The sequence below is a fragment of the Emys orbicularis genome, chromosome 3 (genome assembly GCF_028017835.1).
Source record: "Emys orbicularis isolate rEmyOrb1 chromosome 3, rEmyOrb1.hap1, whole genome shotgun sequence".
Lineage (NCBI taxonomy): Eukaryota > Metazoa > Chordata > Testudines > Emydidae > Emys > Emys orbicularis.
Genome location: NC_088685.1, coordinates 113,387,907 through 113,402,231, shown reverse-complemented (window position 1 = coordinate 113,402,231; position 14,325 = coordinate 113,387,907). Strand labels below are relative to the sequence as shown.

Sequence of the window (14,325 nt, the reverse complement as noted above, 5' to 3'; positions counted from 1 at the left end):
TACCTTGGGGACTGGTTAGCTGCAAATGGAGAAATTGATATAGGACTGCAAGTAAAGCTGCTGAGCATGGGGAAAGTCTGGCACAGGACAAGTGGAGTGATTTATGACAACTGGATGCCTAAACTAGATAAAGGACAGCTATGCAAAGCCATGCTAAGACCAGCAATTCTGTAAGGATCAGAGATATGGGCAACCAAAGAGAGGCATGTGAGAAGGCTTGATGCCATTGAAATAAGATGCTTGAGGACAGTGAGGGGTGACATTGCTGGATCACATGTAGAATGAGGTCATCAGGAGTGAGACCTGTGTCTGTGGTTTAGAGAGAAGCTGCCGAGAGGAGGCTGAGATGCTATGGGCATGTAGGAAGGGTAGATGAAGTGAATCCTGTTAGGGAGGCATTTGAGACTAGAGTTTATGGGCAGAGATCAAGAGGATGCCAAAGAAAACAGTGGATTAGATGGTGTAAAGGAGGATGGCGTGGATGAGGAGTGAGCCTGGAAAAGACTGATCCAGCAACCCAATCTCAGTTAGCTGGGAAAGGGGAAGAAGAAGTAGTAGTAGTGACACTCTTGATATTTTCTATTCTAAGTATGAAGAAAAATTAGGTACTCTCAGATAACTGTATAGAAACTATTGGGAAATGTTGCCATTTAACCACGATTATAATACTGTCTTTTTTTAAAACTAAGCTTCAAAGAAAACAAGAAGCAATTCACATGCAGGTCTTTTAATTAAACCTCCTCAAATAGAAGTTACCTAAGATATTTATACATGCTAGAGTATATATTATTTTTACTAGCAAAGTTGAATGAATACCTAATAGCTCTTCTATTTCCTGGATTCAGTTGCTTGAATTTAGGGGTTTTTTACTTCTTAACTACACTTTCTCTCTCCTCCTCCTTCTCCTCGATGATAAATTCAGTGTTTAAAGCAGATCAGAGTGTAACTCTGACTCTTACCAAAAATATGTACTTAACCTTCAGGAAATACCATATTTGCTTCATCTGTATACATTTGCAACAGATGACTGATGCCTAAAAGTAATGAGCTTGATATCCATTTTAGACAAACTTACACAGCTGGGCACCAAAAGTGTCCTCAAAAACCCTTGGCAGGTTCTTTCAGGATCTCCACATTATCCTTTAGTTATCAAAGGGAGGAAAAACAGATTTAAGTGCAAGCAGAGTTCTCTCTCACTGGGTCACAGAAGCAGTGAAAAAAATATTTAAATGTACTCTCTCAATCCCCCATATCATGTTATGTAAGCATCAATTTGAAGTCTGTAACACTGGCAATGGGACTTTCAGAAAAACATCCAAAGAGGAATTAATTCGGGAAAGACATGCTCTAATTCAATCTTGATTTAAAATTTTCCAATGATGGAGCACGTTATGGATTTAAGAGCTTAGTGGCAAAGGTTCTGCAAAATTAGACTTGCATACACAGTACAACAGTGCCACAAGTAAAGCTGAAACATCCATGAGGGGAGTTGGTGTCAGAAGCTGCTGACTCACTAATTAATCAGATGCAGTGAGACTGTGCCCTGTGCCTCTGCAGGAGGGCACAATGATCCTTTCCTTGATGTCTCCACCTATGAAAATCCCATGCACCACTGCAATCCCCCAAGGGTGCAATTCACTACAAATGGAGTTGAGAGGGATGTGTGGCCAGGGTCCTGCCCCTCCCCCCTGAACTGGCCAGCATGGCTGATTAGGGCTCAGAAAGGGGAGTATAATGCACCATCCAAAGACTGGCTCCTCCATGTCAGGGAGCTCCAGGAGGGATTATGTCTCCTCCAGCACAATCCTCTCCCAAGCCACCTTTAGGGAGGTGCAGCTCCATGTCACCTCATTACAGGCCCATATGTAAGTTATGGAAATTGGCCCTACACATTTATAATTCCTTCCAGTGTGATTTTGTTGAAATGGTGAGTGTACTGCTGTTTATTTCTATGCATATGGTGTATGTGCGTGTGTTGATATGGTTTAATGCATATAATATGTGTTTGTTTCACATGCCTCCCAAAAAGCAGTCAAATTTAAATTCCTCAGCAGGCCCCTGGTCTTGCAGATCCACAATTATATGTTTTACAAGGCTGGAAGAAAGATTACTCATAACTTCAAAAGTGTCTAGCATCAAAATGACGCAATCATGATAAAATAACTGCAATACATTAAAAAAACAAACAGAAACATAAGTATTGGTAGAAATATTAGACATACAGTGTGCATCTTGGCATAGAAAAGACCAAACAAAGACATACTATTTTTTGCAAAGTATGAATACAGGCTCCACAGCTATAGTCTCAAAGAGTGATAGATGTGACAAATGTGAGTCACAGAACACCAAACACCTGTACAACATTCCAGAACAAATTTGGCAAGGGTAGGAGGTGATTTCTTAACTTTTAAGGCTTATTGATTACCCAATTCTGGCTGACTATTCTAATTGCTATACTTTGAGATTAATTGACTAGAAAACAACAGAAGAGAGATGGTCATTATTTGGAGAAAATCAATTTCCATGTCCTGGCATCTGAGACAAACTTATAAACAACAGTCCACCATAAACTAGTAGCATGTCCCAGCAGTTTGCAAAGAAATGTCAGTTTATATATATTTGCCAACATTTTCACAGTTGCACCCGTGAGTGATTAGTACCAATGTAAATCCAACTGTAGTAATGCACAAGCCAACTGTGTTTGCTGAAAACCTGGGGCAAATAATTTCAGACCACACTATCTTGTATCTTATAAACTAGCTGAGGAAGCTGTATAGATAGTTAAGAACCTGCTTCCTGCTGGCCTATTGAAACACAGAGGATGAAATATTGTGATTACCCATTGGAAAATGGATGGGATTGTTTAAGAAGCTAATACCAAATGCCCATGGCCTGTTACCTCAGGTCAAATATCCAGTTGTAATTAATGGATATATTCAAATCAAATGGCAGAAACAAAATCAGAAAGCAGCAAAAATCCACTACCAACTCTAATCTTGGGAATCCATCAAAATGGCAAAAGTTTACAGTTAAAAATTTGTTATCGTAATTTAAGCAACTGGGAAAGCTAAGACTAGCTAATAAACATTAGATGACGTGTATTCTAGAAACAGGTGGCACAGAAGACAAACCAAACTGATTCCAGTCCCTTCCACAGAGACAAATAAAAATTATTAACACTAGAATGGGACAAATAATTGACTAATTTTTCTTATAAATTGCTCTGTGTGCAAAACAGTCTGCAAAGATTGGAAGTGTGCTATTCATTATTTGAAATTATTACTTAATTTTTTCAGCAAATAATTCTTGATCTTCAGATCATTACTAATCAGTACATATTTGAATTTGAAATGTGCAGTTCATCCTCTGTTCAGCAATATCATGTCATCTGATGTTTTCTCTGTTCCCTACCTAGATAACTTTTAAACCTAATCAGCAAGAACATACATTTTGAAATTGGAATGTAATATTTGAAATCCACATTATGATGACATTCTGGGGTGCAATCTGGACCAGTGAGGAGTTGTGTCATTTTATTACAATAGTGTGTAGGGTGTGACTACATGGGGGCATTCGGTCACAATTATTATTTAGTTTTCTGATTTAAAATTCACTTTTGACAAAAATTTGGCTAGTCGAGCTTCACAATCACTTTTCAGAAGTATTGGTGTTAGTGAAGCAATTTTACTAGAAGATTCACAAAAAAGAACACAAATGGGGTTGTTGGTGGCTATAGTCAGCACAAGCCACACCACACTATGGAATCACCGTCACTTCAGCCTCAGTTTTCCCTGTGACTCTCCAATTAACTCTCACTCCATGTGTTGTCGTTCATGTTTCCCTTTCTTGGGGCTGTTTATTAGACATAAATGTATTCAATTCTTCACCCTTACAGCAGGATTACCCATGTCCTTTTAGCCTTTCCAAGACACCCTGGTATCTTGGTTTCCCTAGTTCATTTGGCCTCTTACCCAGGACTCCATAGCTACTCCTGGTTTGAGGGCTTCTTATGATAACAGACCTCCATATGGAGACTCTCTGGACTATCGTGCTTTTCCTGTGCCTCTCACAAGTCCCCCATTGGTTTTACTCCACCAGACACTTAATGGGATCCTGCCCTACTCCCTCTGGGAAGGGGGTCCCATTGGCTCCACTCCAGAGCCCGGCCATTGTGATGAGACCCACACCAGGTCTTTCCCATCTCCATCCTTGACTGAGAAACAGACCCGACCTTCGTATTTCTTGCCTTGCTCATATAATCAGTCACATGGCGCTTGATCCTGTGATCCTTCCAGGGTACTAAAAGACTCAGAACAACTGTTCTTAAATGGACCAACCCTTGGATACAAGGCTGGCAGACCATAGACCCTTAAAGGGGACAGATTGCCTTGTTAACTGCATAAACATAGTTAAAGTGAAATCATTTAAAAATAAAATAAATGCCTGCCAATTTTTACACTATCTGCCCAGCTTTAATTATGACTATACATTAGTAACAATATATACCAGATACAGATAGAAGTGTTACTACAAAACACAGTGATAATATACAAATCAACCAGAAACAGACTGAATTAGAACTGATTAATGTCATGCTTTTCACATTACATTTGAGGTTTTATTTGAAGGGGAGAGGACTCAGAGTTCTGTAACCATGCTGTAGCTTTCAAAATGTAGGGCAACATTTTCAAACTTGGGTGCCTAAATTAGGAACCCAAATCCATATTTAGGTACCTAATTAGGTGGCTTGATTAATAAGTAAACTGCTGCAGATCCTATTGACCTCAGTGGGAGTTCTGGGAGATTCAGCAACTCTGAAAATCAGGGCACTTTTATTTAGGTCCCTAAACATAGATTTAGGAACCTAATTTTAGACATCCATGTTGGAAAATGTTGGTCTCAGTATCAATGGTAATGAAGGTTACACAGTGATCATGCAATATGAGATTGCTGGGTTGAACACACAAGTCAAAAATGGTCTGGTTGTGTTATATTTTAAATACTTAACAAAATGCAATACTTCAGATGCTTAATGAAGGTCATCACAGCAGTGGGAAATAGAATAGAAAGAGAACAGTAAAATAAGTTATTTCATTAGTGTAGCCTCTCTGGAGATCTGTGTTTCAATCTTGCTTATGAATCCTGAGTGCAAGGAATTAAATAGTCTTATCTCAATCCATTGGTTTATATCACAAAACATTTGAATATTAGTTCATAATTATCAGTGTGTGGTCAGGCAATCCTAAGGACTAAAGAAGAAAGTGATGGAAGCCTCATTTAAAAATTGGACAAAGCAGAGAACAATCTGATATTGGCAAGGGAAGGACTAGATAGCCTAATTGGTCTTTTTCCACATTAAATTTCTTTGATTCTGTAAAAGCCTGAAGAACAGTCAGGAATGAAATACAATTACATTTAATATAGGCTAATATTGGTTTAATTAAGTTATAAATCATAAGAACAAGAAAAGATACATAATTACCTTCACTACAGTTTATTTCCCATTGCCACTATTACTATTATTCTCTCCATTTAACAGTCATTTAAAAAAACAAACCCCCTTCTCCTCACTTGTACCCTCGATATTTAAAAGAGAGCCAACGTAAAAAAAAAATCTTTTGTTAATTACCCTCAGCCTGGTGAGTAATATATATTCTACCCACAAGCAGAAACACCTTCATCTCTGCAGAATACCCTTACGTGAGCTCTTTCTGCTTGAATGGATTGCTAGAAATTAGCAAATCAAGTATTCAGCTCTCTGAAGTGTTATTAAGTATGTAGAGTTCCTCAGATATCACTAACATTTACTTCCCAAAGTCTAAGAAACATTTATATTGGAGTGCCTCACTCCCACCAAGAAGGAAAAACAATATTATAGCATTTGTTCCACCTTATTTCACAGATGATAATACTATAGCAGGTGAAACCTTAGGTCTGGAATAACTAGGCTGCGAGGAGTCACAGCTCTAGAAGCTAGGGCTGCCAGTCCCTGAGGATCTGCTGCATCCATACTGTCACCCAACAGCTCTGGCAGATCACTGATCTATGAGCTGTGAGCCTTGTAAGGCCAAGCACCACAGGCTGGGCTGCCCACAGAGGGCCTGAGTGGCTGTGCTCCTGGGTCCAGAAGCACTACTTAAGCAATGGAGAGGGCACCAAGATGTTGTCTGTGCAATTAGGCGGATCCCCAGGTGGCTTCTCTGTTGTTTTGGTTCCTGACTTCTAACCCCAGCTCTGCCCCTTGGCTCCAGCCCTATACACTAGGGCTGACTGTGGCTTTACCCACTTGGCCTATCTACCCATACCCTGCCTGTGACATACACTTCCTGAAACCACAGGTTTGCTTCCTGGCAGGGTTGATTTTCCCCTTTGTCTCTATGAGATTGATCAACTACCAGGGACCGACGGCACAGGCCAGTAGTGTCACCAGGCAGCTGGTATTGGAGACACCCTTCAGTTGCAGGGGTGTAAGGGCAGCTGGAGCTGCTTCAGCTCTGAGTGGGCAAGATGGCCAGTTGGAAGCCACTGCCTGAGCAGCCTGACCCAGAAAATATCATGCTGGAGGGAATGGCTAGAGCCACTTCAAATCTAAGAGGGCAAGCTGGCCATGTGGAGGCACCACCCACCCTCATAGCCAATTTTTGACAGAGCTGGATGTAGCCCCCAATTTAATAGGTCTACTACATGACATCCAGCCCTGCTCCCACTCCCCTCCCTCTGTGCCCCACATCCAGCCCTGCTTCCCCCTCCCTCCCGCTCTACCTAAAATCCTTATCCCTCACCATTCGCTCAAGACTTCTGCCAGTCCCTGGTGTTGAGAGGAGCCTGCTGCAGGTTCTGACCAGAGAACCCACCGGGCAGAACAGGACAAGGATTCTGGCTGTGCTCCCTCCCAGGAGAGCACTCCCTCTCCCCACCTTATCTCTCCCTGCTGGCTCCAAGCTTCCCACATGTCCCTGGCACCAACAGGAACTACCACAGGTTCCACAGGCAGAGTTGGACCCAGGTGCCTAGTGGCTAGAGTTGCTAATGAAAGTATCTGGATACTTGGGGATGGATTCTCCCTTCCACTATGGTCCCTGTATGGCGCTACAGCATGTAAACATGCTGTGAAAGCCCCTTACCTGGCTACGGGAGAGCAGAAACTGTGTAGTACAGCCTTACTCCCTTTCACAAGTCCTGGTGTAGGGTGTGTGCTGAGGTGGTAGCGGAGTCCCTGTTCAGTAAACCCTTCTGATACATGTTATGTGCATAAAGGGCTCTCTGTTCTGAAGCTAGATTTGATCTTTCTTCTTGTTGTTGTGGTAGTAACTTACAGACATCCTTTGCTCCTAGATAGAAGGGCTAATGACAACTTGAAAACTGGCCATCTCAGTATCAGATTAGAGAAGAGTCAGATAAAAAGGGGAAAACACAATCCAACGGAAGAAAAACTGACTAAGTAAGAGTCTGAGTAAAGGCACTTGTATCAGCCTTCTCTTCAGATCAGTTACCTGGATTATGTCACCTGGTTTCCTTGCTGATTTAGTGAAAAGGGACATAGCTAGGCTGACTACTCTGTTGCATAGCCTGCCCACAAGCCTTACGTACAAAACCAAAATCAATACCTTTTATTTTTGTGCACTTCTTTTCCCAACCACTGGATTTATAGGATTTCAAAGCATTCACTGAATTCAGACTGAGGTATGGTCAGGTATATGCCTACTGAATGTCAGAGCATAGATTATGGCTCTGGCGGTTCAATTCTGTAACCGGGGAGGCTGAATGTGGTGGAGCTACCTAGATAGTGCACATTATTTTAGTCCATACATTGATATTTTAAGTGTTAAAACCCATCATGGAAGTTATAAATACAAAAATTGACCCTGAACCCAGCTATACTACTTGCTGTTCCATGATATAATATTAACATATCTGCATGTCTATGCTGCTTACAAAGGTAATAGCTGCATATGCTTTATTTGATGAGTGCTTTATTTATCAATGGGATATCTTGTGGGTCTTAAAATTTATTTTGTGAGATTGTATCTTTGAGGTCCAACAAGAAATTATATTGGCATATATGAGTTGCCAGAAATTTGCAGTTGCTTTCTTCCAGATCCAGAAACGCGTAATAAAAGACCGACAGCTGAGACTGTTATCTGGCAATCAATGGCTTCTTCCACTAGTTACACCTATGATTTATCATAGATAAACACTTGATTAAATCTCTCTCTTTTTTTAAAACCTAAAGATATCCTGCAGCTTTATCGGCAATAAAACAAGATTACAACTGTCCTGTCTCACCACCTATAATAAAACCTTTGATTAAATAAAGTTACCGTCTAGCTATCTTCGGGAAGAAAGTAGCCACAACCAACTGTCAAACTGAGTTGGAGAACTTTTAGAAACACTGGTTTCACTCAATAATTAACAAAGAATTCTTATACAAGTATGTTCTTTTACCACTGCTGGTCATGCTACAAATACTGTGTCACTGTTTCCTTGTGCTCTCCTGTCTGTCTGTATCCATCTGTTGTCTTTTGTCTTATACTTAGACTATAAGATCTTTGGGGCAGAGACTTTTATTTTCTGTGTTAGCACAATGGGGGCCTGGTCCATGACTGAGACTCCTAGACACTATGATAATACAAATAATGAATAATAATTTACCCAGTGAAGACTTGGTTATTTAAAGTTAAAGGCTTCTCAGATAATGTATACCTTAGTTAAAGGCTATAAATGACAAAGTGTGTCTTTAACAAGTTTTACCTGATATGCATAGAAATAATTGAGCCAATAAACTTTGCTGAAACTTTGAAATTCATTTCAGTAACACAGCATAGCACTAACAGAAAGCTGGATACATACAGTGAAATGATAGCTGAAGGAAAACCTACGTATAAAATAAGATTAGCAATATTGCACAAAAGTAAGATAAGAGAAAGAAGCTTGAATTCATGTGGAAGGATTTTTCAACTATAAAATATGTCATTATTTTAACATTTGATTAAACTGTGTTTGTATTTACTTATTCTATTAAACAAGGGGCAGGGATGCCTAGGTAGCCATGGAAATGTTTTAGAAATAAAAAGATCGATGTCAGCAGTTAAAATGCAGGCCAGGCCTGGAGTTGAAAGTCATTACCATACAATGAGAGACAAGGTTTTATTGGACCAACTTCTGTTGGTAAGAGAGACAAGCTGCCCAGGCACACAAAGGGAAAGGCACTCCCAGCATCACAGCAAATGGAAGGTGGAACAGATTGCTTAACATAAGTAGTTAGCACATATTGTAAGGAACCATTCAAGGTAGAGTGGCCCATTAACATATCAGCAGTCATAGGCAAAAAGAGGGGGTTAGTGGGTTACAGATTATTGTAATAAGCCATAAATCCTCTGTCTCTGTTCACTCCATGATTTTTGGTTTCTAGCAGAGTAATGAAGGTGAGCTCCCAGGCTCGTCTTTTGAAAGTGTTGTGCAGGTTTCCTTTCAGGATTGATATAGAGTGATCATTTTGTGAAAAGTGTTCCCCCCACAAGTGATAGTGTGTTTTTGTCTTTTATAGTTTTCCTGTGTGAGTTCATTCAAGAGCATAGTGCTTGTCTGGTTTCAATCACATAACTCTCTCTGGAACACTCCCACGCTTGGATCAACTTTCTGGACACCAACGTCAGCTTCAAAAATGGAACCGTACAGACAACCATATACCAGAAAACCGCACCTACCTTAATAGCTCCATCCAGTAACCATCTCAAATATATCAAGAAATCTGTTATCTACAGCCAGGCATTCAGATACCACAGAATATGCTCCAAGGAGAAAGTCTAGACTATACACCTTAGTACACTTAAAACCGCCTTCACCAAACAAGGACACTCCACCGGAGAAGTAGATGGCATCATGGAACAAGCCACCCAAATACCCCGAAAGAACCTGCTTCAATTCAGTAATGAACCCCCCCCTGACTGCATACCCCTAGTTGTCCCCTACCACCCCACACTGGAACCCATATGGGGCATCATCAAACAACTACAGCCCATACTTGCTAGGGACCGCATCAGGAAAAATATCTTTCCTGAACCCCCACTTCTGGCCAGCAAACAACACCCCAACCTCTCCAAGTTCATCATGAGAAGCAAGCTCCCCACAGACCAGGACACACCAACTAAAAGTGGCACCAGACTCTGCCAGAACAACAGATGCAAAACCTGCAGACATATCTCCACTGCTACAATGATTAATACCCCCTTTCAAGATCCATGGATGCTACACATGCCTAGCACAACATGTGTAGCATCCATGTACTTCATCCAGTGCACTAAATGCCCCAACAACAACTACGTGGGTGAAACCAGACAATCACTGTGCTCTCAAATGAAATCACACAGGAAAATGATGAAAGACAAAAACACCCTATTACTTGTGGATGAACACTCTTTACAAAGCGATCATTCTGTATCTGACCTATCGGTCCTCAACCTGAAAGGAAACCTGCACAACACTTTCAAAAGATGAGCCCGGGAGCTCAAATTCATTACTGTGCTAGATACCAAAAATCATGGAGTGAACAGACACACTGGATTTATGGCTTATTGCAACAATCTGTAACCCACTAACCCCCTCTTTTTGTCCTAAAACTGCAGAGGTGTTAACTCTACTCTACCTTGAATGGTCCCTTACAATATGTGCTAACTACTTATGCTAAACAATCTGTTCCACCCTGCATTTTGCTGTGATGGTGGGAGTTCCTTTCCAGACCTGAAGAAGAGCTCCGTGTGGTTTCAAAGCTTGTCTCTCTCACCAACAGAAGTTGGTCCAGTAAAAGATATTACCTCACCCACCTTGTCTCTCTAATAACCTAGGACCAACATAGCTACAACTATATGCATACATTACCATACAATGTCTATTCAGTTGCCTATGCAAAATGATTTGGTATTGGACAGATATTCATATCACGAACTCCATCACATTTGGCATTAATGGCATCGTTGTTCGATGCAGAAGAAACAGGTGTGTTTGCAAGAGGACAGAGTTACACTGACAGGCAGTGGGAGAGCTTGCATAGCCAATGCAAATGGCAGATCTGTTAGTGAGGGTTTTGGTCTCATAGCCCTGAGTTGAGCATTTTTCACCAGCACTAACTTCACATTAAGAAATCAGGGAGAGATGGGTTTCTCAAACCACATAGATCCAGATGAAAAAAATATTGAATTCTTTACCGGTGCAGTTCTTTTGAAAGTTGGGGTTCTCGAGAGGGTGTCCTGGAAGACGACACTGGAATCTGTGCTGCCAGAATTCAGGAAACCAGGGATTTCGGATGTTGGTGTCCAAACGTAACTTCAAAAAATAGTCATCAAATGACAAGACCTCTGGGGATTGCAGTTTGATAGTGATACCTCCATTTGCTTCAGGTTCATAACCTTCAATTACTTCATCTCTGTCTGCCCAGCCATCACTGAAAAGAGGGAAGGAAAAATTATTACAGAGATATAGGAATCTGGTGTGAAAGAGCACCTAGACAAAACCAAGCTGACACCCTTGAAAAGATACTGTCAAGGAGATATCTAAAGCCCATTCCAAGTGAGTCAAAAATGTAGGCATAGAAGTGAAAAGCTAATTGGAAAAATTAAGGTGACTGCTCTGGTTAGCAATGTCTAACTATTGTCAGACTGAGGGCTGATTAACTCATTTGGAATAAAAGGGAGATATTTATCTTCAAACAGATTTCTTTGTCCCACTTGAAATAGTCTAGGTATGCTTCGGATGTGGGATGCTATATTTTTTGTGATTGAGAGAATACTGCATTGCTCAATTCTATTCTGTAAGGGTCTAAACTCAATGGAATAATAATGATTTTTCAAAACCCTGGGACTTTAGCACTACATAGCTGTGATCTCAGCAATCACGGCTCTGGAAGCTAGCAGAATAATTCAAGTTAAACATAAACTGAGAAATGCGTCAGGGTGGAAGAGAGAGTGGGGAGGAAGAATGCATAGGAAAACTGAATCAATTGAAAAGAAAGCCACACACTGTTTTTACTCCTTCTGGAAATCTATGAAAACATGTTTTTTTTTTTTTTACAAACAAATGGCTTTTATTTATTTTTACTGTCAATCCAAACTGACAGTGCTAAAAATAAAGACAATCCTAAAACCCTGAGGAGAAAAAAATATATTTCCCTGACCATATTACTTGATGAAGAGTCAATTTAATGGTTTTGAATGAGGTCACTTGGCTTAGCATCTGATTTTTAAGTTAGTTCACTAACTCCAAGTTCACTGATTTAGCTGCATCCTCCCATTCTTCTTTGACTCCCCTTAGAACACGGGTACTTAGGTTTAATTTAAGCTCAAATGTAAGTCAGCCCACTTTAATTTTAATGTGCATGGTCATGTCTCCAGAGAAATAGATTATTTTGACATCTAAAGAACTAGCTGCATCCATCTGGAATGACAACAGCAGCACTCTGCCACTGAAAGAATTTAATCTGTTTGCTTCAGCAACAGCAGCAAGGAGATCAACAAAATCAATGTGACTGACCACTAAGAAAAGAACATCTGGCCTATAGCCACCAAAATATAGGCTCCTTCCAGTCTGAATCTGCACTGATTATGCAGAACTCCCAACAGATACATTTACATGGGCTCCATTCTAAGGAGTAGACTATACCTTACACAGAGCCCTGAGCAAGGTGGAGTGTTTAGACTGACCAGAGATACACATTTTAAGGCAGGAGTTCCTCTTTCTGTGGCTCCATAGACCTCTATCATACCCCCTGCAATATGTCAGCTGTGCAGTTCTGGAGAGGGGAGGAAACCAGGGCTCTTCCTATTCTCCCCCCCCCCCCCCTTAGCCGATTGCTTGGGGGAATAACTGGGTGCACAGTGCAGGGCTTTGGAGCAGAGCCCGGAGCTGGAGCATGGAGCAGCTCCGGAGCAGTGGAGCTGAAGGTTTTTGCCTGGAGCTGGAGCGGAGCCGGAGCACAGCTCCAAAGCCCTGGCACAGTGCCCACTTACTCCTCAGCACCTATACCCAAGGACTGAGTAGCACGTGCACAGGTGTAAGGGGGTGGGAGGAGGTTTTTATAGTCCATATAGTGCAAATACCAATCTAGCCCTATAAAAACAGTGAGAGGTCCAAAGTTTGTAGGAAAATAAACAAAAAGTCACTCCTGCAGCATAAGTAATTACATCCTAGTTGCACAATTACTTCATTATGTGTCACCATGTTTGTGGTTTTCAACAAACCGTAGAGTCAAGTAGGATAATTACGGAGTCAAAAGGATTTATTAAAGTAAGTCACTTAGAACTTTACGAAGATTTATATATAACTTTGGCTTGGAAAATGTTGCCAATTCCACTCTGAAAGCAAAGGACAGTGTGTCAAATTCTTTGAGTTATAGGTGATGGAAGAGCTACCTTGATTTGAAATGTTGACTGTCTAATGTTTCTGTGGTGTCTTCTAGCCCAGCAAAGGCTTGTCACTCCTCAAATTCCCCATGTATTTAAATCTACCTGAAACCAGATGTCAGCTACATTTGCAGGAATATGCTGTCATCAAGCAAAGCTTTGTTAGCAACCATTCTTGTGATAATTTGGGAGCCCAATCCTGTTTTCAGTAATGTCAGTGGGAGAAGGGGAATCCTTGGCTGCTCTGTTAGGAGTGGGGTTCCAGGCTACCACCTGGGGAACCAGGGCTGCCCCACAACATTTTGGCACCTGAGGCGGGGAGTTCAAATGACTCCCCCATGCCCCCTCGCTTGGGCCAAAACTTTGAAAGGTCTCAATTCTGCCTTCTTCCTGTTCTACTCCTCTCATGGTACTGCTCTGCTACCTACCCCAATAAAGGAGAACTAACAACTTAAAATGCCTCGTTCAAAATTTTTAAGTAACATTTAACTTTCAAATGCCTGAACAGCAAATGTAACTTTTCTTGTCTGCATAGTAAACACTAGCATTTTTATCTGTTTGAATAATCAAAGTGGTGCTTTCTGTGCCTTCTTGGTTGCAAAGATTTGCACTGCTTCCTGAAGGTCCACAGTCTGGGCCAGCTCATGCTCTATTGAGATGGTTGCAAGGCCGACCAACATCTCCTGTGTCATTGTGGAGCGTAGATGTGTTTTTATTAACTTCAGATTGGAGAAGCTGCCTTCTCCACTGGCAACTGTTACAGGAAGTGTTAGAAGTATGCACAGAGCAACAAAAGCATTTGGAAAGAGGGTGGTCATCTTATTTGTGCACATATATTCCAGAACAGCCTTTGAAGTTGATCCTGCTGAAATGTATCTTGAAAGGGCTTTCAGTTCATCACCTAAATCACTTGCATCAATATCGTGCATGT

The 14,325-nt window shown here is 41.1% G+C and overlaps 1 protein-coding gene across 3 annotated transcripts in view; it reads right to left on the bottom strand.

Annotated features, from left to right (window-relative positions):
• Positions 1 to 14,325, bottom strand: part of GRM1 (glutamate metabotropic receptor 1) — a 276,049-nt gene that overhangs the window by 89,739 nt on the left and 171,985 nt on the right. For all 3 annotated transcript variants that reach the window (XM_065400446.1, XM_065400447.1, XM_065400448.1), the window contains exon 3: positions 11,205 to 11,440. In XM_065400446.1, coding sequence (XP_065256518.1) covers positions 11,205 to 11,440 — 236 coding nt within the window. The remainder of the gene's footprint in view (positions 1 to 11,204; positions 11,441 to 14,325) is intronic.